The sequence below is a fragment of the Crotalus tigris genome, unplaced genomic scaffold (assembly GCF_016545835.1).
Source record: "Crotalus tigris isolate CLP2741 ecotype Arizona unplaced genomic scaffold, ASM1654583v1 scf7180000017695.2238764, whole genome shotgun sequence".
Classification (NCBI taxonomy): domain Eukaryota; kingdom Metazoa; phylum Chordata; class Lepidosauria; order Squamata; family Viperidae; genus Crotalus; species Crotalus tigris.
This window is the reverse complement of record NW_024096573.1, coordinates 197,880-222,500: the sequence shown is the minus strand read 5'-3', so window position 1 is coordinate 222,500 and position 24,621 is coordinate 197,880. Positions and strand designations below refer to the sequence as shown.

Genomic DNA, 24,621 nt, shown 5'->3' with positions numbered 1-24,621 from the left:
TATTGGTAACACTAAATGTTCTAGGTACTGCCTGTAGTCATTATAACAGATGTTCAGTGTTTGAATTTTGATCCAGATATAGTTGACTTGGAAAATTATGATAATCTGGTTCAGACATTAAATGGCAGGCATTCATTTGCAAATGAAATGAAATGCAGACCTATATTAGGAAGAAATCAACAGGTAAATGTAGCCTGGTTTTGGAATTTACTGCCTACTGATTTAATAGTAAATCATAGCAGTTACTTTTGATTACTTTTGGTAACAATTAAGCTTTCCAAAAATTTACATATTTTTTGCAAGTCTATAATTTGAGAATTCAGAGATAACAGTAATTATAAGTGAATTACATTCTCTCATATTCTATGCTGAGAATTTTTGGTTTTTTAGTACTTGGATGTGGGGATATTATCAGTTTCCATAGCTCTTTTAAGAGATATGTAATTCATACAGGCCCAAGCAACCTGGTGATTTCAGATGAGTGGCCTTATTCAAATGTGGCAGTTATTTAGGATGAAGATATATCTGCGTTCTACACATAACTAAATTGCATTAAAATGGTTTCCTGAGGCAAAATTAGAATTCTCAGTTGTTCTATGTACAATTATGCAGAATTCATTATGTTTTAAAATAAAAATTAACTTTTGAATAAAAAAATTACTCCAGGAAATGGAAGACACTTTATTTATGGAAATAATTTGGTTGGTTTGGTTACTTTGAACTTACTGGTTGAGATAAACCATGTGCTGCTCAGCATTTGGTAGTATGCTGTTTTGAATAGATCTTTGACTTACTGCATTCTCATATTTGAAACTGTTCGAACTCCAGTTTGGTTGGCAAATACATTTTCTTTGTATATTTTATATATTAAAAAGGAACGTTTGTGTAAATCTGTCTTTTAATGGTGCATTAAAGTTGCACACATTTAATGACTGGTTGATGACTTTTTTTTAATTGAGCTCATATGGTAGCTAAAAATGAAATGTTACGACAAACAGAATTTGTTTAATGATGCATTTGCATTACCATAATGTTGTACATTTCCAGGAAATGCATGCTGACCTCAAAACAGAAGTGAAGAACTATGTAATAATCCTGAAACAGAAATAGCAAGACTTAGCATTCAAAAACCATAATACAAAATCCATTAAGCTGTTCTGAATTCTTATGTTATATGCTTTGTACACAGTGAATAATTTAAAACTATATTCACATTTTAATAAAAATATATTAAAATGTACAGAGTACTGTGTGTATATAACAATGAGGTGCTCAAAACCAATAAAATGTGTATTGCATATATTGTTTGGGTTTTATTCTTGGATGAATTAAACAAAATAAAAGTTACTTATTTTCTATTTTTGATTAATGAAATGCTTCAATGTCATTTTCAAAGATATACATAAAATGCAAGCAACAAATGTTTTATCTGAGTCTGTTAATAGCCTGCTCATAACTGTATTTTGTAAACTGTGGCATTATAAGAATTAAACCTGATGGTTAGGATGAATTTTATTCTTCTTCAAAGCATTCCTTGAAAATATGAATCTTACACTCCTCTTAAGTCCCGAGTTCACATTTTTGTCTCCTGGTCAGGATATCAAGTTGTAAAAGTTCTTTTGCAGCTCTGTTACAATCAACAAGTTTTTCTTATAGTGCTATGGAATATATATTGTTCCAGCCCATAAAACTTTCATGATTAAGGTCACTGTTCTATGTTGGACAGTGAGTTACTTCCAATTAAATATAAGCAATAAATAATAGATTTTTTATTTTCTTCATAAATATTGTAACTTTTACTTTATTTATTTGAAAATCCTATTTCTTGCAGTATATGCTAAGTTAACTTAAGTGCTGCATAAAGAATCTGAAGGATATATTAAGCTTTACAGAACCACATAAAGTCTCAATCTCATGTTTCATGCTCAAAACATATTTAATAGGGCTCACAAGATATTTACTTTAATAAATTAAATGTTTTAAAAGGTACAAGCATTAAAATAGTATTGCCAAAAGAAGATTTTGTGAGTATCTGATATTTCTTAGAATTGAGTTGTTCAAGTGGAATTTGTTTGTTTTTCCTTTGGATTCTACTTAAGTTTGCTTCACAAATCACATTATTTTGTGTGTAATTTGCTTTGGTTTCTAATACTTATGGTTTGTATATTACTTTACTTTCCCTTAGAATGGCTTCACGCCTCTCTACATGGCAGCGCAGGAGAACCATATCGATGTAGTAAAATATCTTTTGGAAAACGGAGCCAATCAGAGCACTGCTACTGAGGTACAGTACTCAAATCTTCCTCCTTCTCCTCTGTTTGTCCTTTTCTTTAAAATCGTGATTCCTACTTTATCCTAGTTTTCTGATAACGCAAATCATACCCAACATTCAGTTATCTTTCAGAATAAGCAGCATTATCAAAAGTAGAGAAAATTGTACAGCTAGTCCTCAACTTACAACCATTTATTTTATTTATTTATTTATGAGACTTATATACCGCTTTAAGTGCAAGCACTCTCTAAGCGGTGTACACCAGTGTGTGTATATATAGAGAAGAAACTGGAGCTCTTACACAACTTAAAAGAGATGATACTATTGTCATACTTCCTGCAGACAAAGGTAGGGTGACTGTTATTATGGATAGAACACTGTATACAGCTAAAGCACTTGAACTCTTGAATGATAAGTTGGCCTATAGAGTAATTAAAAAAGACCCCTCAATAACGCTCAAAAATAAAATCAACAAACTGCTAGACAACTTTAAGCGTTGTAAGAAGATCGGAGATGACACCCTAAAGAGGATACGTCCCTGTGACACGGCCCTTGCCCGTTTTTACAGTCTACCAAAGATCCACAAGGAAGGTACCCCCCTTCGCCCCATTGTATCATTCAGGGGCACCCCCATCTCAGGACTAGCTAAATGGCTTAGTACCCGCATCAACCACCTCGTAGATGGCAGTAACACCATGGTCAGATCTGCAGAAGAATTTTTAACTAGAATTAAGACCCTTAGGGTGGAGGATGATGAGATGATGGTGTCGTTCATCGTCACCTCTCTCTTCACCTCCATTCCCCAGGACTTAGCCATCTCTGTCCTGAAAGAACGTTTGACATCTATGAGAGAAGGTCATCACCAAGATTCCCTTCAGACGGAAGACCTCGTGAAATTGATAGAAATATGTCTCCAGACTTATTTCACATTCCAAGGTACCATCTATGAACAGATAAAAGGAACCCCGATGGGCTCCCCCATCTCCAGTATTATAGCTGAGGTAGTCCTTCAACAGCTTGAACATAAGGCTATGACTTTATACCAACCCAAATTTTGGGTTCGATACGTGGACGATACATTTGCTATTGTCAAAAGACAACATGTAACTACATTTATGGGAATATTAAATTCCATCTACTCTGACATAAGGTTTACTGTAGAGGAAGAAAGACACAATTCTCTTGCCTTCTTAGATGTTTCCATCCACCGTCAACCAGATGGATACCTACATACGAAGGTATTCCATAAACCAACCCACACGGATAGAATCCTCCATTACCAGAGTAATCATCCTGTTTCCCATAAAATCAGCTGCATTAAAACGTTATTTAAACGCGTTGACTCCCACTGCAGCACGGATGAATATAAGAAAGAAGAGAGGAGACACCTCTTCCGTACGTGCATATATAACGGTTATCCATTAAAATTTATCAAACGACATTGTACAACTTTCCAGCACCAGACCACCCAACGAAGAAGGGATTCCCCCCTACAAAAAACACGCATCTCCCTCCCATACATAAGTAACATCTCAGAGGCCACAGCCAGACTACTAGCACCCCATGGTATAGAAGTAGCTCACAAACCTAACCAAACCTTACGATCAAAAATTATGCGTCCAAAGGACCCCCTACCTACCATGGAGAAATCTGCTATTGTTTATAAGATCAACTGCAAAAACTGCGACGGCAACTATGTGGGAGAAACAGCCAAACGCTTGAAAACTCGCCTCCACGAACACAAACTGGCCATAAAACGAGGCGAACCACACTCACAACTTTGGATGCATGTGGCACAACAAGGCCATCAGTTCGACTTCAATAACACCCTTATCGTAGCCAGTGATGCCACGAAGGGAGGTCGGCTGCTAAAAGAAGCCTGGTTCTCGAATAACAACTCAATCAATCGTCACATTGACTTGCACCCAGCACAACAAGCACTACGAAAATGGAACTCAAACCATCATCCTTTATATCACAAACCTTACAATCAACATCCACAACGTTCTAAACCAGGAGCTACACTTCCTCCCTACCAGAAACAATCTGATATAGACTGCCCAGAAACCTCCCAACAACATCAAGGGGAAACCACACCCCCTTTAATTGGAGAAAACAACAATAATGACATTGGAGCGCTTAAGAAATTTGAGGCTAGAACCACTAAATTTAGCACTACCCATAATAATAATAAAAGTGAATATCCCATACAGAGAGGGGAAAAAAAACATGTGATGACGACCCGTTCGCTTGATAAAAGGGAAAGTAACATGAGTGGGGAATCTGCCCAAATACCAACAGACTTTTGCTCACAGAAATGGGAGGGATTTAACTTGAATATTGACCTACGAGGGAAGATGAGCATGGAGGACACCATGATGGAGGAGGATGATTCAAACGGAGATGTGAACACAAGTGCTCAAGAGAACGATGGAAGAAATCTTTACTCTGATTCCCCCTCCCACCTATCAGCTGTTCCCCCTCCCACCTATCAGCCGGGAATGCTGGCACGGTCTAGGAACCAAGCGCAGACGTCTATGGAACCCGTTTAAACCACCTTGTTAGAAACGGTCTCTCAGCCCTGAAGATGTTGGGGAGTTTTCCCAACGAAAGCTTGGCAACCTTTTAATATAGTAAAATACTTTAATTAAAGTATTTTAACTTTAAACTCTCCTGGTGAACGCGCTTTATTCATTCCATATATGTATGTGTGTGTGTGTGTATGTATATATATATATGTTTTCTGAGGTTTTCGCGGGTGTTTGTAGTAGGTCTTTGGTTGTTCGGATTTTCTCCCGCGTAAAATTGGAAGTGTCTTGGCGACGTTTCGACGAAGTCCCATTCGTCATCTTCAGGCTGGTGTTTTCAGCTTCGTGCTTCGAGCAGCAATGTGTGGTCTTAGCTGTTTCTTCCTTTTAACTGCCAGTGGGGGTATGAACTGATTGGGTGGGAGCTTGGCTGTGTTCTGATTGGGTGGAGGTGTGTTCTGATTGGTTAGGGGCGTGGCTGTGCTCTGATTGGCTGGGGGGTTGGCTGTGCTCTGATTGGCTGGGGGGTCGGCTGTGCTCTGATTGGCTGGGGGAGTGTTCTGTTTGGTTGTGCTCAGGTTAGTCTGAGTTGCAGAGGGGTTTAAGATTTTGGGCTGCCTTGCTATTTTTTGGCTTCGCGTTTGTGGTCGTGCCTCATTTTCATGGAGGGTGTCAGTTTGCTTCATGTATGGATTGGAGGGCTTTAAAGTGGCTAATGATGCAGCTCTGGTCTGGCTTCTGGTTTGTGGTCGTGCCTCATCATCGGTGTGGCTTTGGGTTTGCTTTTTGCGTGGATGTGTGGTGGTGACATCCTGTGTGGTTTTTGTGAGTGTGGGTCTGGTATCATTTTTTGTATTAGGGAGTCGTTTGTCAATAAGGGCGGGTTTCCAAATGGCTGGTAGGCGGGAGGTATCATCTCGCTTGTTCATGCTGTGTGGGCGTTTTTCTATCTCGATGGCTTCTCTGATTATTCTGTTATTAAAATGTTCACTTTTGGCAATGGTTCTGGTATTTTTAAAGTCAATTTCATGTCCTGTGGCTTTAAGGTGTTGGACCAGGGAAGATGTTGGTTCCTCTTTTTTGACTGAGTTCTTATGTTCTTCAATGCGTGCACTTATTCTTCTGTTGGTTTGTCCGATGTATGTGGTGGGACAAGTGGTGCATGGGATTTCGTATACTCCTTGATTTTCTAATTCAATTTTATCTTTGGGGTTTCTAAGGATGGTGGATATTTTTCTGTTTGTGCAGAATGCTGTTTTGATGTTGTGTTTATGGAGGATCTTACTGATTCTGTCTGTGGTGCCTTTTATGTATGGGAGGAGGGCTTTGCCGTTTTCTTGTTCTTCGTCTTGGATTTTAGTGGGGGTTTCTTTTTGGATTAGGTTTGTAATCTTATTTCTTTGGAATCCATTGGATGTTAGTACATTGGTGAGAGTGTGTAGTTCGGTTTTTAGGTGTTGTTCGTCAGCTAAGCGTTTTGTTCTGGAGATGAGTGTCTTGGCTACAGAGTTGATCTGTGCTGGGTGGTGGTGTGAGAGAGCGTGCAGATAGCGGTTTGTGTGTGTTTTCTTCTGGTAGATGGTGTGTCCTAGGGAGCCATTGGATTTCTTGTAGACTAAGACATCCAGGAAGGGAAGTTGGTTGTTAGCTTCTGTTTCCATGGTGAACTGTATTTTGGGGTGTAGGCTGTTGAGGTGTGTGAGGAAGTTGTCCAGTTTTTCTTTCCCATGTGGCCAGATTATGAAGGTGTCATCTACATATCTGAGCCAGAGTTTGGGTTTGTGATCCGATTTTTCTAGAGCTTGGGTTTCAAAGTGTTCCATGTAGAGGTTGGCAATGACAGGTGAGAGGGGTGATCCCATGGGTGCTCCTTCTGTTTGTTTGTATTTTTGTCCATTATAGATGAAGTATGTGTTGGATAGGCAGTGGTTGGTCAGATCTAAGATGTGTTTGGGGGGGTTATATTTGTTTTGGATAGCTGTCAAGGCTTCTTTGATAGGCACTTGGGTGAAGAGGGATATGACATCAAAGCTCACGAGTAGGTCGCTGGGCTGTAAGTTTTGTTTCTTTATGATCTCTATAAACTGGAATGAGTTTTTTACGTGTGAGGTGATGGATTCTGCATAGGGCTGTAGTTGTTTGGCGAGAAATTTGGCTAGGTTTTGTAGAGGTGAGCCTATGGAGCTGACTATAGGTCTGAGTGGGGTTCCTTCTTTGTGTATCTTGGGGAGACCATAGAGTTTGGGGCATCTGGATGATTTCTCTCTGGGAATGATTCTTTGCTGGATCTCTTCGCTAATGGGGGAGGCTTTTATTTTGGATCTGGTGGTTTTTTCCAGGTAGGTGGTGGGATCTGTATTTAGGGGTTTGTATGTGGAGTCTTGGAGTAGGTTGGTTAATTTGGTTTGGTAGTCAGATGTGTTCATAACCACCGTGGCGTTGCCCTTGTCTGCTGGTAGGATTATTATGCTGGTGTCTTCTTTCAGGTTACGTAGTGCTGTCTGTTCCTCTTTGGGTAAGTTGCTTTTGGGTGGCTTGCTGGTACAGAGGATGTTGGTGATTTCGAGTCTGATTCTGTTAGCATCGTCGGGGTTGATTTTGGTCAGGCTGGTTTCAACTCCACATATAATGGTTTCAGTGGGGATGTGTTTGGGAGTGACTGCAAAGTTGAATCCTTTGGAAAGGACATTGGTTTCGGCTTTGGTGAGGATCCTATCTGAGATGTTATGCACTGTTTGTTTCATGTGTGGCTGTGAGGGAGGAGGGGTTTGTTTCTGGCGTTCTTGTAGTCTTCGGAGTTTGTTGGTGTGTGTATCTGTCTTGAGGGTGGTCTGTGTTTCGGCTCTCCAGATGGCGAGTTGTTTGGATTTGTCCCAAAGTGCGGGGTGGATCTTGTTGCTGAGTTTGAGGTGGAGTGTGAGGAGATGAACTTCACGCAAAAAGATTCCTCCTAGACCGAATTAACAAAGATCTCCTCACACTCCACCTCAAACTCAGCAACAAGATCCACCCCGCACTTTGGGACAAATCCAAACAACTCGCCGTCTGGAGAGCCGAAACACAGACCACCCTCAAGACAGATACACACACCAACAAACTCCGAAGACTACAAGAACGCCAGAAACAAACCCCTCCTCCCTCACAGCCACACATGAAACAAACAGTGCATAACATCTCAGATAGGATCCTCACCAAAGCCGAAACCAATGTCCTTTCCAAAGGATTCAACTTTGCAGTCACTCCCAAACACATCCCCACTGAAACCATTATATGTGGAGTTGAAACCAGCCTGACCAAAATCAACCCCGACGATGCTAACAGAATCAGACTCGAAATCACCAACATCCTCTGCACCAGCAAGCCACCCAAAAGCAACTTACCCAAAGAGGAACAGACAGCACTACGTAACCTGAAAGAAGACACCAGCATAATAATCCTACCAGCAGACAAGGGCAACGCCACGGTGGTTATGAACACATCTGACTACCAAACCAAATTAACCAACCTACTCCAAGACTCCACATACAAACCCCTAAATACAGATCCCACCACCTACCTGGAAAAAACCACCAGATCCAAAATAAAAGCCTCCCCCATTAGCGAAGAGATCCAGGAAAGAATCATTCCCAGAGAGAAATCATCCAGATGCCCCAAACTCTATGGTCTCCCCAAGATACACAAGGAAGGAACCCCACTCAGACCTATAGTCAGCTCCATAGGCTCACCTCTACAAAACCTAGCCAAATTTCTCGCCAAACAACTACAGCCCTATGCAGAATCCATCACCTCACACGTAAAAAACTCATTCCAGTTTATAGAGATCATAAAGAAACAAAACTTACAGCCCAGCGACCTACGTGAGCTTCGATGTCATATCCCTCTTCACCCAAGTGCCTATCAAAGAAGCCTTGACAGCTATCCAAAACAAATATAACCCCCCCAAACACATCTTAGATCTGACCAACCACTGCCTATCCAACACATACTTCATCTATAATGGACAAAAATACAAACAAACAGAAGGAGCACCCATGGGATCACCCCTCTCACCTGTCATTGCCAAACCTCTACATGGAACACTTTGAAACCCAAGCTCTAGAAAAATCGGATCACAAACCCAAACTCTGGCTCAGATACGTAGATGACACCTTCATAATCTGGCCACATGGGAAAGAAAAACTGGACAACTTCCTCACACACCTCAACAGCCTACACCCCAAAATACAGTTCACCATGGAAACAGAAGCTAACAACCAACTTCCCTTCCTGGATGTCTTAGTCTACAAGAAATCCAATGGCTCCCTAGGACACACCATCTACCAGAAGAAAACACACACAAACCGCTATCTGCACGCTCTCTCACACCACCACCCAGCACAGATCAACTCTGTAGCCAAGACACTCATCTCCAGAACAAAACGCTTAGCTGACGAACAACACCTAAAACCGAACTACACACTCTCACCAATGTACTAACATCCAATGGATTCCATAGAAATAAGATTACAAACCTAATCCAAAAAGAAACCCCCACTAAAATCCAAGACGAAGAACAAGAAAACGGCAAAGCCCTCCTCCCATACATAAAAGGCACCACAGACAGAATCAGTAAGATCCTCCATAAACACAACATCAAAACAGCATTCTGCACAAACAGAAAAATATCCACCATCCTTAGAAACCCCAAAGATAAAATTGAATTAGAAAATCAAGGAGTATACGAAATCCCATGCACCACTTGTCCCACCACATACATCGGACAAACCAACAGAAGAATAAGTGCACGCATTGAAGAACATAAGAACTCAGTCAAAAAAGAGGAACCAACATCTTCCCTGGTCCAACACCTTAAAGCCACAGGACATGAAATTGACTTTAAAAATACCAGAACCATTGCCAAAAGTGAACATTTTAATAACAGAATAATCAGAGAAGCCATCGAGATAGAAAAACGCCCACACAGCATGAACAAGCGAGATGATACCTCCCGCCTACCAGCCATTTGGAAACCCGCCCTTATTGACAAACGACTCCCTAACACAAAAAATGATACCAGACCCACACTCACAAAAACCACACAGGATGTCACCACCACACATCCACGCAAAAAGCAAACCCAAAGCCACACCGATGATGAGGCACGACCACAAACCAGAAGCCAGACCAGAGCTGCATCATTAGCCACTTTAAAGCCCTCCAATCCATACATGAAGCAAACTGACACCCTCCATGAAAATGAGGCACGACCACAAACGCGAAGCCAAAAAATAGCAAGGCAGCCCAAAATCTTAAACCCCTCTGCAACTCAGACTAACCTGAGCACAACCAAACAGAACACTCCCCCAGCCAATCAGAGCACAGCCGACCCCCCAGCCAATCAGAGCACAGCCAACCCCCCAGCCAATCAGAGCACAGCCACGCCCCTAACCAATCAGAACACACCTCCACCCAATCAGAACACAGCCAAGCTCCCACCCAATCAGTTCATACCCCCACTGGCAGTTAAAAGGAAGAAACAGCTAAGACCACACATTGCTGCTCGAAGCACGAAGCTGAAAACACCAGCCTGAAGATGACGAATGGGACTTCGTCGAAACGTTGCCAAGACACTTCCAATTTTACGCGGGAGAAAACCCGAACAACCAAAGACCTATATATATATATTATATATATATATATATATATATATATATATATATATATATATATTTACATTGCCCCCAACAATCTGGGTCCTCATTTTACCTACCTCGGAAGGATGGAAGGCTGAGTCAACGTTGAGCCGGTGAGATTTGAACCGCTGACCTGCTGAACACAGTCAGCTAAAGTGGCCTGCAGTACTGCACTCTAACTGCTGCGCCACCTCGGCTCTTAATTAACTATAACGAGCCCAACATTTCTGTTGTTAAATGAAACATTTGTGAAGTGTGTTTTGTCCTATTTTACAACTTTTCTTGCCAAAGTTGTTAAATGAACCTCTGAAATTGTTAAATTAGTAACAATTGACTTTGCTTGTCAGAAGGTCACAAAATGTGATCACATGATCCCAGGACACTGCAACTGTCATAAATATGAGTCTGTTGCCAAGCATCTGAATTTTAATTAAGTGACCATGGGGATGCTGCAATGGTCTTAAGTGTGAAAAACGATCATAAGTCACTTTTTTCAATCCTGTTGTAACTTCAAATGGTCACTAAATGAACGGTCACTAAATGGACTACATGTATGCCAAAGTAATTAAAATCATGAAGAAAAAAATAAATATGCTTAACTTTAGTTTAAAACTACCCATATATTTGTGTCCTTGCAAATCATCTTGTTTTCACTGTGCCTTCCAAATTTCTAAGTAAAATATTTCCCAACTGTTTTGATACTACAGTGCAATTATAACATTTAATATTGCAGAAGTACTCATTCATGAATAAATATATTTACAAAATAATCTTCTACCTTTAGCATTTGTGTAATGTGAAGCAATCCCTTACTGATTTCTTAATTTGTCACCTTTTTCGGTATGCAGTAATCCCATGCAGGGAATCCAAGATAGTACGGTATTTAATAGAGGAGCCAATCTTGCCTTTGTCAACAGCTGTTTTGCTATTGTTTCATTGGATAGATACTGTTCCATTTGACAGTGGCTTTTAAAATAATCCTGCTGCTGGGACGGATTGAGGTCATGTTACATTGCAGCTTTTTGTGCTGGGATGGACAGAAACCATGTTCCCATTGCAGTTTTTCTGGATATGGAATATCGTGTGGTTGCTAAGCAACTGGACATAAACAACACTGCAAATGAATGAATCAGTAGCTGATCTTCATGCCTACAATTCTCTATTTGATGATGGTGATGATGATGATAACATATTGCACAGTTTTCTCCCCACATACATTCATTCATTTCTTGTGAGAATATGAAATTGAAAGTGCACTCATATTATGCTAGGAATGAGTAACAGTTGTGTTATTCTATTTTAAGTGACTACATGGATCAGGATGAGATGGATAACACTTTTTCTCTGTTAGTTCTAAAACCACCTACTTATTAACAGGCATTACTGAGGTTTTTTTAGATTTGGAATGAAACCATTTCGCTCTCTGTCTTCTTTAAACAGAAGAAGGTTTATAACCCCACACCATTATTAGCTTCTGTTGTCCTAAAGCTTCTTTCGCTATATTGCAGTTTATTTTGAATGGGAGTATAAGGAAGGATTTACACATATTGGTGCTTGCTGGGCCATACCAACCAACCAAACAAAATTGTGGCCCAAACCAGGAATCCATTATTAGCTTTTAGTTTCCTAACACTTCTTTTTTTTTTTGCTAGATTGCAATTTGTTTTGAATGTGAGTAGAAGGAAGGCTTTGCACATAGTGGCACTTGCTGGGATGTGAGTGTATATCAAAAAAGACAAGTTACAGATAATCAAAGGAACCATTGCAGTTCAATTCCCATTCATTTTGTCATCAAAAGATAAATATACATTCAAAAAGGCTGAGGATTGCATCATGATGCTGCTTACATCACGTTTCTATTTCTGATCCCACCTTCTGGGTTCCAGTGTTTTCACATGTTTCCTAGGTCTCCAGTCCCGTTTTAATATTCTGTTCACAGTTTCCAGATGAAAGAAACACTCTTCTTTTATCATTTTATTTTTTAAAATATATATTTTATTGATTTTTTTATAGTAGCAATCTTTAATACTTGGTAAACAAGGTGTTGTCTGGGTTCATATATTTAACAACAATCAACAATAGTTAATTTCTATGGTTTCATAATCAACATACTAACTAGAAATACCTTTTCTTGATCCTCTCTTCTTCCAATAATATTCTCTCTTTACCAACAGTTCTTAGTATTTTCAATACATATAAAGTTGAATATAAAGATTTTTCTAATATTTATAGGAATAACAATAATATCAATATGTAGCATCTTTTCTAATCAACTTATTTTACAATTGCATTTGCAAAAAATCATCTTATGTAAATTGCTATAGGTTCTGTTCAGAATTCTTATTTAAGCTTAATTTTCCCTCAGTGATCAAAACATTTCTTGTCAATTATAATTTTCTCAAAACTGAGTATATTTAAATATCCAAAACATTTCACACATTTAAATCATCCAGTATTTTACGTTTCACATATCATAAAAAAATATTATACTACTTGTAAATCACACCTCTCTTATTATAAATCCCATTCATGTCCAAAATTTAACTATTCTTTTAACCATATTCAAACAAGTATTTGATCATATAGTACTCCATCTATTAGGCACATCATCTCTCTTGAGTTTGGCTCTCTCCTATTTTTATTTAAGCTTAATTTCTCCTCAGTATTCAGAACATTTCTTGTCAATTATAATTTTCTCCAAGTTGAATATATTTAAATATCCAAAACATTTCGTTCATTTAATTCATCCCATTATTTTTACATTTCCCATATCATAAAGAAATACTATACTATTTATACATCACATCTCTCTTACTATAAAACTGATTCATATCGAAAATTTAACTATTCTTTTAACCATATTCAAACAAGTGTTTAGTCATGTAGTACTCCATCTGATAGTCAAATCATCTCTCTTGAGTCTAGCCCAGTGATGGCGAACCTTTTAGAGACCGAGTGCCCCCAAACCACCCCCTGCCCATGCTCCGCCTCCCATCCTGCCTGCTCCGCCCCTGCCTGCCCCCTGCCCCGCCCGCCTGCAGACTATGCACCACCTCCATGGCCTGCCGCAGCAGATTGCCCAGGCAAGATTGCCCATGGAAGCCATGCCCTCCGCCCACACCCTGCAGCATCATCTGCACACTATGAGGCACAAGGGCGGTGTCTTGTCCCTGCTGCCTGGCTATGTCCTTGGCTGCGCTGCTCCGTGCAGGCCGCACCCAGGAGAAACTCTCCAGGGGCACTGCTGGTGAGGAGGGGGCTGTGGGGGATGCGGGGCTGGGGCGATGGCACAGGTGCCCACAGAGAGGGCTCTGCCGCCTCTGGCATGCCATAGTTCAACTGGTCTAGCCCTTTTCTTCTTCTTTTGCCAGGAGTTTTCTGAATCAGTATGTTCAGCTTGCCAGAGGATTCTTCCTGTATTTTTATAAGTGTTGTTAAAAATGGGAAAGACAAAATGAGTAAAACACTTTTGAGGGGGCGTTTCACCCATTTATATTTGTTAAAAAGCTTCCACTTTCCTTCTCCCTCAATTTCTCTTTTCAGCTTTTGTCTCCCAAGCTCTAGTGGTTCTCCTGACAGCTCTATAGTCTATTTTATCAAATCTTCTTTCTTATCCTCAGTGCTGAAAGATAAAATGTCTTTTCCATTTCCAATATTATAGCTAAGGTGACCAACTTTTTTACAATGAAAAGGAAGACACAAATAAATTGAAGAAAAAATATCATAAATAAAAGAAACATTTTATTCATTGCAACAATAATACAGATGACTTGCATGTGCAAAGTTTGTCAGCCGGGTGTTTTGGCATGCTCAGCAGCAATTCCTATTGGCTTTCGAAAGCCAATAGTGGGAGTAGCACAGCTCATGCAAAAGTTGAAAAAAAAACCCATCAAAAAAAGGTGCCGGAACACCGTTCTGAGCATTCTATGAGGGGGAAAAAAAGCCTGCAGATTAGTCTTCAAATATCGAAAAGGAGGACAAGGAGGACACTTTTTGAGGGAGGACAGAACTTACAAAAGGAGGAATGTCCTCCCTAAAGGAGGACGATTGGTCACCTTAATTATGGCAGAATCTTGCAGACTTTTCTTTGTCTGTGTTAAACTGTGATTTTCTTCGTTTGTAGCTTCCATCTTTGGGACACTTTCCTCTGGTCTTTATTCTATTGTCTGATTTATTAGTTCATTCTTTGTCATCATTTTCTAAGAGTTTTTTTATTGTGAGCTTAGATCAAGGATGTGCTCATTTATATCATCAAAATTATTTTCAATCTCATCATGATTTGAAACAATTGTTATTTGAATTAATTGCAACATAGCATGCATTTCCTTGTGGAAGATATTTGTCTTGTCTTGAAGTATTACTCCTGCAGATATCTGATATTCCAGACTGAGGATTTTAGAAAGGAATATTGAGTGTGGTTTCCTACCACTTTTGGTTATGTGTTCAATTTCCATTTTCATAAACCAACCAGTCTTAAATTCCACTGTAATCTTATATAGTTCTTATCTTTATGAACAGTCCAAAATGTTCAACCACTTAAAAACAATCCAGTAATTTCCCACCTAGAAAAGTGTCCAAAAAGTCAAGGTTTTTCTTTCTCTGCAGACAATTCTTGAACTTAAATATCATAGCTCATTAAGTGTTTATAATCTGAGAAGGTCAGCATATTTTATAACAATTGTGTTTCTCATTCTACAATAGATAGCCCAGTGTATTTTCTCTCCTCTACTCCCAGCTGTTCTCTATTTAGCTAAGATTCACTGAGGATCAAAAACAAGTTGTGCTCTATTTCAGAAATAGAGAACAACTTGATCCTCAGTGAAATTGGTTGCCAATTTCTGAGGCAGGGCAGCTGTAGTTCTAAACTCTGATCCACCACTAGATGTCAGTAGCTATTTATTTTCAACTTTTAAAACGAAAAAAAATTTTTCTTGTAGTTTTCTCAATATTCTTTCAAATGAAAAATCTTAACAATTTCCATAGTTTTCAGTTTTATCAAGGTTATAGCTTTACATTCATCCATTTCAATATATTTCTGTCCCCCATAAAAGTTAAGTCGCCACTTCCATCTATGGAAGGGTGGGGTTATAATCCCCCTTCCTTCTCACTTTTGGAGGATTTTTTGCTTCTTGGGGATCTTTTCGAGGAAATCAGTTTCAAAATGGAGAAGAGAAGATCTATGTTCTCACTCAGTTCCAAACACGCTGTTCACAGTTGTTCTTTTGGACTTCAGATGCTGGTAGCTTGGGCTAGTCACCGGAGTGCAGCTAGCCTTTCCCCTGTCAGGCTGGAGGGTTTCCCCTGGATCAAACGGACCAACCACCATCTTTCCATGATTGGGGGGGGCTTCTTCGTCGCCTCTCCGGGGAGACTTTAGACCCATTTAGGGTCCCCTGGCAGGATGAAACCATCTGTGGGGTGCGGAGCTCCGCAATCCCTTGGCCATGTCACCATGATGCAAAACTAGAAGCCCTCTTCTTTTATCATTTTAAAGAACTCCGCAAGGGCACTTTGACTCAGCATTTTCTTACTGTCTCCTTTTATGTGTCGCATGAATTCCAACTATAGTCAATATTATATTGGCTAATTCAACATTACCATGTTTTCTTATATTCTTTGCCTCTATTCTATTAGATGGCCTTCTAGGAAACTTTCCTGAAATTTCAGTATTTTAAAATTAAGAAATATGACAAATCTACATTTTGTACATTGAAAATGATATTCTTAATTACAATGATCGAATATATTTGTTCCACCTAAATGATAAATAGAAAGGCTGGCTATACATTTTCAATACCTCATATACTACCACAAAAAATGTAGCTATGCTTCATACTTTATTTTCAAATTAGGTTGACTGTCAGGAGAAGTCAATCACTGAGGATGCAGTTCCATATTAGACATGATGCAATCAACAATGTGCTTTGGTGTGGGATTCTACAAGTGAATATCTCACCCTGAATATTGCCTATTGATAAATGGTATGATTTGTTTGAGGGCTCTTTATACCAAAAAGAGCCATATGGATTTTGTCTTTCGTTTACTTTTAGATAACTTTTTTCTAAACTTAGAGTGAATGATCTCCTAAGGAACACTGTGTTTAAAATGGTAATACTATCTCAGTGATTTGCCAACTTTGAAATGTGGTAGCCAAAAGCAAGCCTATTCCACTGAATGGAGCTTCAGTCTTTTGTTCCAAAGTCCCGCCTAGATAGCACCAAACTAGTTTAATGCAGAATCTTTTTTCTTTCCATTCTAACAGGATGGATTCACTCCACTCGCAGTTGCATTGCAGCAAGGACACAATCAGGCAGTGGCTATTCTTTTGGAGAATGACACTAAGGGGAAAGTGCGACTGCCGGCACTGCATATTGCTGCCAGAAAAGATGACACCAAATCAGCAGCACTTCTCCTCCAGAATGATCATAATGCTGATGTTCAGTCTAAGGTACAAAAATACCTCTTTGTTTCAGGATGCTATCAGTCCTGTTTCCAAGGATTTTTTCCCCAAAGAGCAGGATAAAGGGATTCTTTTTTCACTGAGATTGGAAGTGCAACCATTTGCAGCTTTTTGCATGATTCATATATTTATTAATTTATGGTTTACAGCATATTTATACAATATCTTAATGTGGTTAATAAGTATACAGCATTATAAAAGCTACTAACATGGATGCTGAATCTGATATATCCGCAAACCTTCCCTTTTTTCTTACAATGAAGATATGGACTTAAAGGCACAATTCATGCTTCAGATTTCTTTTTCTTGTGTTGACTATCTGTGGCTTTTCAGTACTTTACATTTTTTGAAAATATAATCCAATTAATGCTGTGTTTTGGATTCTGAAATATAAAATTTAGACTTTTGATTATTTAGTAGGGGAAAACAACTGTTAAAAAGTGTTGTTGAGAAGGTTGTGGACTGTGTGATCTCTGGAAATGTGGAATCCCATACACTCACATTAGAAATTAATCATATGTATCGGGTTTTTTTCCCCCAGTAACGAGATTGTAATTTATTTTAGTGAACAAGTGAGCTTTCTGTCATTCTACCAATCTGTAATATCTTTCCTCTTTTTTCCAAAACATGCTTCAACAGATGATGGTGAATAGAACAACTGAGGTACTAAAACCAACAGTTTTGTTAACCTATTCTTCCCAGCCCTTTACTGAAAACCATTTCATTCCCACTCCCCTTGTTCCATACAGTTCAGAGTATACCACATTTCATTTTTATCTACTCTTGTCAGAAATATATACTGTCTCATCTTTTTTATTTTATTTTGTTTTATGGCTTTGAGATGCTCTTTGTATTTGTTTTTCATAGTAGAGTAGGGAACTAAAATAGTGGGCCTGCAGAGGAATTATTAAGTGCAGAACAATTGCCTGTAACATGAATTTATTTCTGTAGCAGTGTAAATCCATTCCAAAATTCATCTGGACAATTGGTTTGGATCGTTGCTCGCAGATGGCATTTTTTAAATTTTTCAGCTTCTTTCCCTCTTTATAATTTATTATGTTTTCAAGTTCTGGGCAACTTAATATACTGAAATCAGTGGAACTTTGTTCCAATTTAAAAGTATTTCCAGCTCAGCAGAGCTCAGATCCTATTTTCTTGATGAAAAAATAATAAAAATGTTGACAACTGGATGTTGAAAGCACTTTACAGAAGCTACTTCTTAATTTCACAGAATTGCTTTCTGTAGACACCTATGGAAATTTGCCATAGAAGATGGATAGCTAAGCACGGACAGCTATAGTTTATGGACCCAAATTTTGTTAGCAACATTCCTCACTTTCTAAATCATATGGAGAATCAACAAGTAGCATGGCAAAATTTGATACAGTACTTGATACGAAGTATAAAAAATTATTTTTTTCTCAGAAAACAGAGAAAATGAGTTTTGCATCTGAACTAAGAAAAATAAATAAATAATGAAATGAGCAAATAAGAAATCATAACATTTAATTCTTGTACAGTTAAAGTAGTCCAGAAGTAGAAGAATAATTCTGGTTTACAGTCTTAAAATTTTAGCTAACTATTGTTTTATGGAAAAAAAATGAACTGGATTTTCTAATTAGAATTATTTCATTTTTGCAGAGTGGTTTCACACCTTTGCATATAGCAGCACATTATGGAAATGTTAATGTAGCGACACTTCTACTCAACCGAGGAGCTGTTGTAGACTTCACAGCAAGGGTATGCTTTCTCATCTTCTGCACATAGAAATAACAGTGAATTTTGAAGGAAATTTTCATTAAATGCATTGAAAAGGAAAGAAGGAAATAAGGAAGGAAAGGAAGCAGCACATCTGTTTTATTCATGGATTTTTTTATTTAAAGGCAATGATTCTCCATTCCCCTTCCCCTTCGAAGTAATATCATGTTTCATAGTAAGAAAATAGTTGACTGTAAGGTATTCGTTATATTTTACAGGGTACCACTATAAATGAACAAAAAATATATCTAATACAAGTAATCCTCTATTTACGATCACAACTGAGCCCAAAATTTCTATTGCTAAGTGAGACAGTTGCTAAGTGAGCATTGCTCCATTTTACGACCTTTCTTTACCACAGTTGTTCAGTGAATCATTGCAATTGTTAAGTTAGTAACAAGGTTGCTAAGTGAATCTGGCTTCCCTATTGACTATGCTTGTCAAAAGGTCACAAAGGTTATCACATGACCTCAGGACATTGCAACCATCATAAATACAAGTCTGAATTTTGATCCCATGACCACGGGGGTGCTTTAACAGTTGAGTGGAAAACGATCATAAGTCACTTTTTTCAGTGCCATTGTAACTTCAAATGGTCACTAAACAAACTGTTTTAAGGCAAGGATTACCTGTATTAATATAATAGGTATATTCTTTCATTTTTAACTAATCTATATTTAAGTTGCGAATTGTATATGAATTGGGCATTGGAGAAAAAAATGTATGGTAGCAAAACCAAAAGCTTTAGTATTCTATAGCAGAGGTCCCCAACCTTTTGGGCACCAGGGACCAGTTACGTGGAGAGAGTTTTTTCCGTGGACCAGAGGGGGCATGGTTTTGTGTGCTGCCTGCATCCCTCAGATGGGGTTTTGCTTTTTTTTGCAGCCCAGTTGCTGGCATGCTGCAGCCCGGTACTGGTCCATGGACCGGGGGTTGGGGACCCCTGTTCTATAACATGTTCACCTTGACAGACTTTAATGCATCTGCTGCTTTCTCTCAATCATCAACGTATTGCTTGTTCCACCCACATCATTGACAGATGAAGATGGAAGCAGACTTTCTCTTATGAAAGCTTCCTTTAAATTTTACATATATGTTGAAGCACAACTAGGACAAGATGTGGGAAAGACCTTGGGAGATCTGAGCAAGACAAGACATCATGCCAAGGGAATGGAGATATGAGACAATATTGCCCACAAGTGGATAATGAGTTGGACAAGAGGTTTAGAAGGCACCTTCCATAGTGTATCTGGCTATAAAGCAGGTGGGGATGGGAGGATTGCACTTCCAGAGTTGAGAGATTATCATTGGCTTTGTGGCATAAACCAGAAATGAATCACAACCAGAAAAGTTAATTATACTGTATTGTAAAGCTACATTGATAGAATCTAGCAATTTCCCAGTTTCCAAGGTCTTTCCCGCATATCATCACAGCAGTAACAATTATCATCTAGCTACTTAGAATAGGGTCAGTTGTAATCCTTCATATTTCAAGATAGTAGATTGGAAAAGTTTGCTTTATTAACCCGTTTTTCCCATATAGATCTTCATATGGATCATGTTACTCCTTTAGGATCGTTACTGACACTTCATAATTTGTTTTTTTCTCTAAACTATATAGTGATTGGTTTGTTTTACATCAGTACAAGCTCTAAATCCACTAAGACTTATCTTTATCTAGAATGCTATGTTTTGGGGAAAACAATTGTATCCTTGATTTATCTCTATGAATCATTTCATAGTGATCAAATTCACTTCATTAGGGCATCAATTATATTTCTGTGATGACCAAGCTTTTATGTTTTAACTATTCTTGATAAACTGGCTTGTATTTTTTTAAAAAAATATATTAGGTATTGGCCTTTAAAGAATAATACCCTAAAATAAATTTAGAAATGTTTGAATAAGCTGGTTGATTATTTATATAAAGTTAGAAATATGTGCTCATTTCTACTCTGTTTAATTCTTGAAATCGTGCAAATAAAACCTTACTTTTTAAAAAACAAGAACAACAGTACAGCTTTTCAGCTGGAAGTCTCCTGTATCCTAAATATTCTTACACAGAAGTGCTGTTAATTTTGAACATCTTATAACACTATCTAACTATTTTATTTATTAGTCATATTTAGACACTACTTATTTCCCTCATAGAGCAGCTATTATTAACTGTCTGATAAGTTGCATGGGCTCAGCTCAAATGTTTTTCCCTGCTTAATTTCTACATCTTATTAGGATTGATTTTCTTCATATATTTAAAGTACTGTTTAATTTTTTTTCTTTCTGTTTCCTACCATCATGCTAAATCTTTACCCACTATTCATGAATATGAAATGAAACAAAATCTTCAGACCTGTTTAAGACATTTTAATGCAAACAATTAGTTATGATAATTGGCTTCATTGTTGCTGTCTATGTATTTAGGCATTTGATAGAATATAAATATAGATTATGAAGGTCATTTTGTCTTTCATATTGTTTGTGTATGTCTGTAGCAAACTTTTGATGTTTTGATCTTTTTAAATTTAAAATAGTGCACTACAACACATAAATATATAAAAGAACATATTTAAAAGCACATGTAATAATTATGGGTTTACTTGCATGAATCAATAGAAACATATGGACATATAGCATTGTTTTTATTACATTTAATCTAGGCTACTCTAAACCTTAATGCTAAATGCTGGTTATTTCTTTACACATTTAATTAATCAGAGTTCACACTTAAATGACAAAACTATCACCCTTTTCTAGTTCTCCAGAATTATTATTATTTTATTGTTAAGTTTACGTAGCTCTCCTTCTAATGCTTATGGTTCTGGGAGATATAATTAAAATAACAACAAAACAATCAAAACAATTAAAAACAACATTTAAAACTACCCTAAAATAAAAACCATAGGAGAGTGCATTCCAAACTTATAAACAATATCATTTAGTGGGCTCCATACTTACTGGAATCTTAGGCTTGATGACAAAAACACATTTTAAGGACCTTCCAAACAGTCAATAGGGTACCATAGGAGAAAATGTTTTCCTTCTGAGTCTCCTCCTTGAGGATGGAATCCACAACAAAACCCTAATGCTGGATCTGAGGGGGTGGGGAGGTAGCTGGGTAGAGATGTCTCTCAAGTGACTTGAAAATAGGTGAAATACTAAAAGGTTGCAGCATTAATAACCTGCACATTATTTACAAGTTATCTTGCACCCATTACTGATGGACTTTCTCCAGGGTATATTTAAATGCCCTCCCTTATGCAGTCATGGATGGCAGAAATAAAGGAAACTCTGTAATACTTAGACATCTAACAAATCCCTGATTATATTTTTCAAAGGTGTACACTCTACATGGAACTATGCTTTCAATGATTTTTCCCTGGAAAAGGTTGTCTGGCTACCCTGATCAAATTTTATTTATTTAAAATAATAACAGAATAACAGAGTTGGAAGGGACCTTGGAGGTCTTCTAGTCCAACCGCCTGCTCAAGCAGAAAACCTATACCTTCTTAATTGTTGTGTTCCTTATTCATAAGCTATGGCTTATCCAGATATAAGTAGATTGTAAGTTAACTGTTTTAACACTGTTTTATATTTTTGGATAACACTTGGCTTATTTTAAATTATCTTGTTCTAGTTGTACACTGTAATAAAGGAGGAGGATGTTGAATGACCTCAATTGATCTTGCAAAAAGTTAAAGTGGGTTGGACCTGCTTGCACTTAATGGGAAGGTATAAGGAAAGGTATAAGGACTAGGGCAGCGGTGGCAAACCTATGGCACGCATGCCAGAGATGACACTCAGAGCCCTCTCTGTGGGCACACGCACCATGCCCTGGAGATGGCAACTGTCCCTCTTCAACCAGCTGCCTGCTAACTCACCGAGCTCCCACATGGCTGGATGCATCCCAGCATGGCTGGTTTCCCTCCCCCCCATCCCATCCCTCCTGGCCTTGCATACTGTCCTTTTCCCAGGCATGACCCACTGCATTGCCTCCTCAGCTGTCGGCCGGCTGTCCAGCTCAGAGGCAGCTTCTCTGAACTGCTGGCGGTAGGCTGCAGAGCCCCAGAGTGCACTGGTCGAGGGGCCGGCAGGCTGTGGCTGCTGACAGACACTGTTAGCCCCCATGCACTTGCTGGCTTCTGTGTGTGGGGGCCAAAGGTGTCAGGCAACAGCCGCCCCGGCCCATGCCTCACCTTGCCCTGTGACAATGGCACCCCTGCCTCGCCTTACCCAGCCTCACCCCGCAGGACGAGCCTCCTGCCCACCACCCCACCTGCCAGAGACCCCCTGGATCTCCTCCAATTCTGTCCAACGCCCACAGGCGTCCCTTCCCATGAGCAACATCGATGTGACCATGCCCACCTTGGCCACACCCACTCAGTCTGCCATACCCACAGCCATGCCCATCCACTGGGCCACGCCCACCTGGCACCCGGTGATAAATAAGTGAGTTTTGAGTTGCAGTTTGGGCTGTAAAAGGTTCGCCATCACTGGACTAGGGATTAGAACTCTGATCATCAAAACACATTCTTTTATAAAAGCTTCATTCAGAATGCTTGGGTCCATGCTTGGATTTTTTCTAACCAACCAAGAAAGCAGTGGCAATCACTTCTGTTATATTGCCTAGAAAACTATCCAGATCTTTTCATATCATCGCCATGATCTGAGCTCAACTTGAGAGTATTTTTATCTTTATTAACTATCTGTTCACTCTAATGAAATGCTAAACATGACACAACATAAATGTTATGTTTCTAATACACATCTCCATCAGAAACATAACAACATTTATGTTGTGTCATGTATAGATAGACATACTATATGCCTAGAGTTAGGTTTTGATTGGCAGCCTTTATGAATCAGAATTGTTTTTAAATGTTTAATGTGCTCTGTGATACATCTTTGTTTATATTCTGTACTGTTGTGTGTCAAAATGCAAAACCATTCCCATTGAACGTCTCCAACCCCATCATGCTTTTGTTTGTTCTTTTCATGGTGTAGAATGGAATCACCCCACTGCATGTGGCTTCCAAAAGGGGGAACACTAACATGGTGAAGCTCTTGTTGGATCGTGGAGGGCAGATCGATGCCAAAACCAGGGTGAGTGTTTTCTTCCCTGAATGTATGTTCTCATGCATTTTAATTTTTCACTTGGTAGGAGTTAGAACTCTAATCATCAAAACACATTCTTTTAGAAGATTTGTTTTTCTTTGTGAGCAGAAAGAAATTCACACAGTGCTATTTTATTCATGGAAGAAATTCTATGAATATATATCCCCTTCCATGAGTGAAAACTCTTTTTTTAAAAAAATAGATGCTCTTTCCATTTTGCTTGTATGTACTTTGAAAAAGAATTTGGGCCTTTTGGTTAAGATCAAGTGCAGCATTTGTTCTTATCAGAAAACTATTCTGAAAAAGTGCTCCAGTACTTGTGCAAAAGTTCAAGTTCTCTTTTATTCATTAAAATGGCCTGAATTTTTTTCAAGCTACTTCATGAAAAAGATGCTACTGTTTTTTTTAATTTTTTAATTTTAATCTTCAAAGTGCACAGAGCCTTGTTTTCAGTTTATAAAGGAAAACTTTGGATTAATCTTCAATCCTCAGTGTTTCCAGTCACCTATTTAATTTATTTCCCCTTGAAAGTTTAGAAACATACACAGATAAATTTTGTAGGTGGTTTATTTTAACATTAGCAATAAAACAGCACAATTTTTTTTAAAGAATTAAGCCAGTCGAATGTAAAAGCAAACCACTCTATAATTGAACCAATTCAGTTGTGATAATTTATTTAACTTTGGTACAATATGAGCAATAAACCAATTTAGGAAAAGCTTACTATTTTGTGGTTCCTAAGAGACACAAACGGTTTCTTCAGTCCCCTACTCAAAGACCAGTGACAAATTTCAGAAGGGAAAAATCATTACTGTAGTG

The 24,621-nt window shown here is 38.5% G+C and overlaps 1 protein-coding gene across 50 annotated transcripts in view; it reads left to right on the top strand.

Annotated features, from left to right (window-relative positions):
- ANK2 (ankyrin 2) overlaps positions 1-24,621 on the top strand; it is a 199,522-nt gene that overhangs the window by 79,456 nt on the left and 95,445 nt on the right. For 40 of the 50 annotated variants that reach the window (XM_039338311.1, XM_039338279.1, XM_039338297.1 and 37 more), the window contains exons 5-9: positions 2,186-2,284; positions 16,735-16,920; positions 17,572-17,595; positions 18,574-18,672; positions 23,692-23,790. In XM_039338311.1, coding sequence (XP_039194245.1) covers positions 2,186-2,284; positions 16,735-16,920; positions 17,572-17,595; positions 18,574-18,672; positions 23,692-23,790 — 507 coding nt within the window. The remainder of the gene's footprint in view (positions 1-2,185; positions 2,285-16,734; positions 16,921-17,571; positions 17,596-18,573; positions 18,673-23,691; positions 23,791-24,621) is intronic. The other 10 variants (XM_039338267.1, XM_039338268.1, XM_039338287.1 and 7 more) reach the window with 1 other exon arrangement.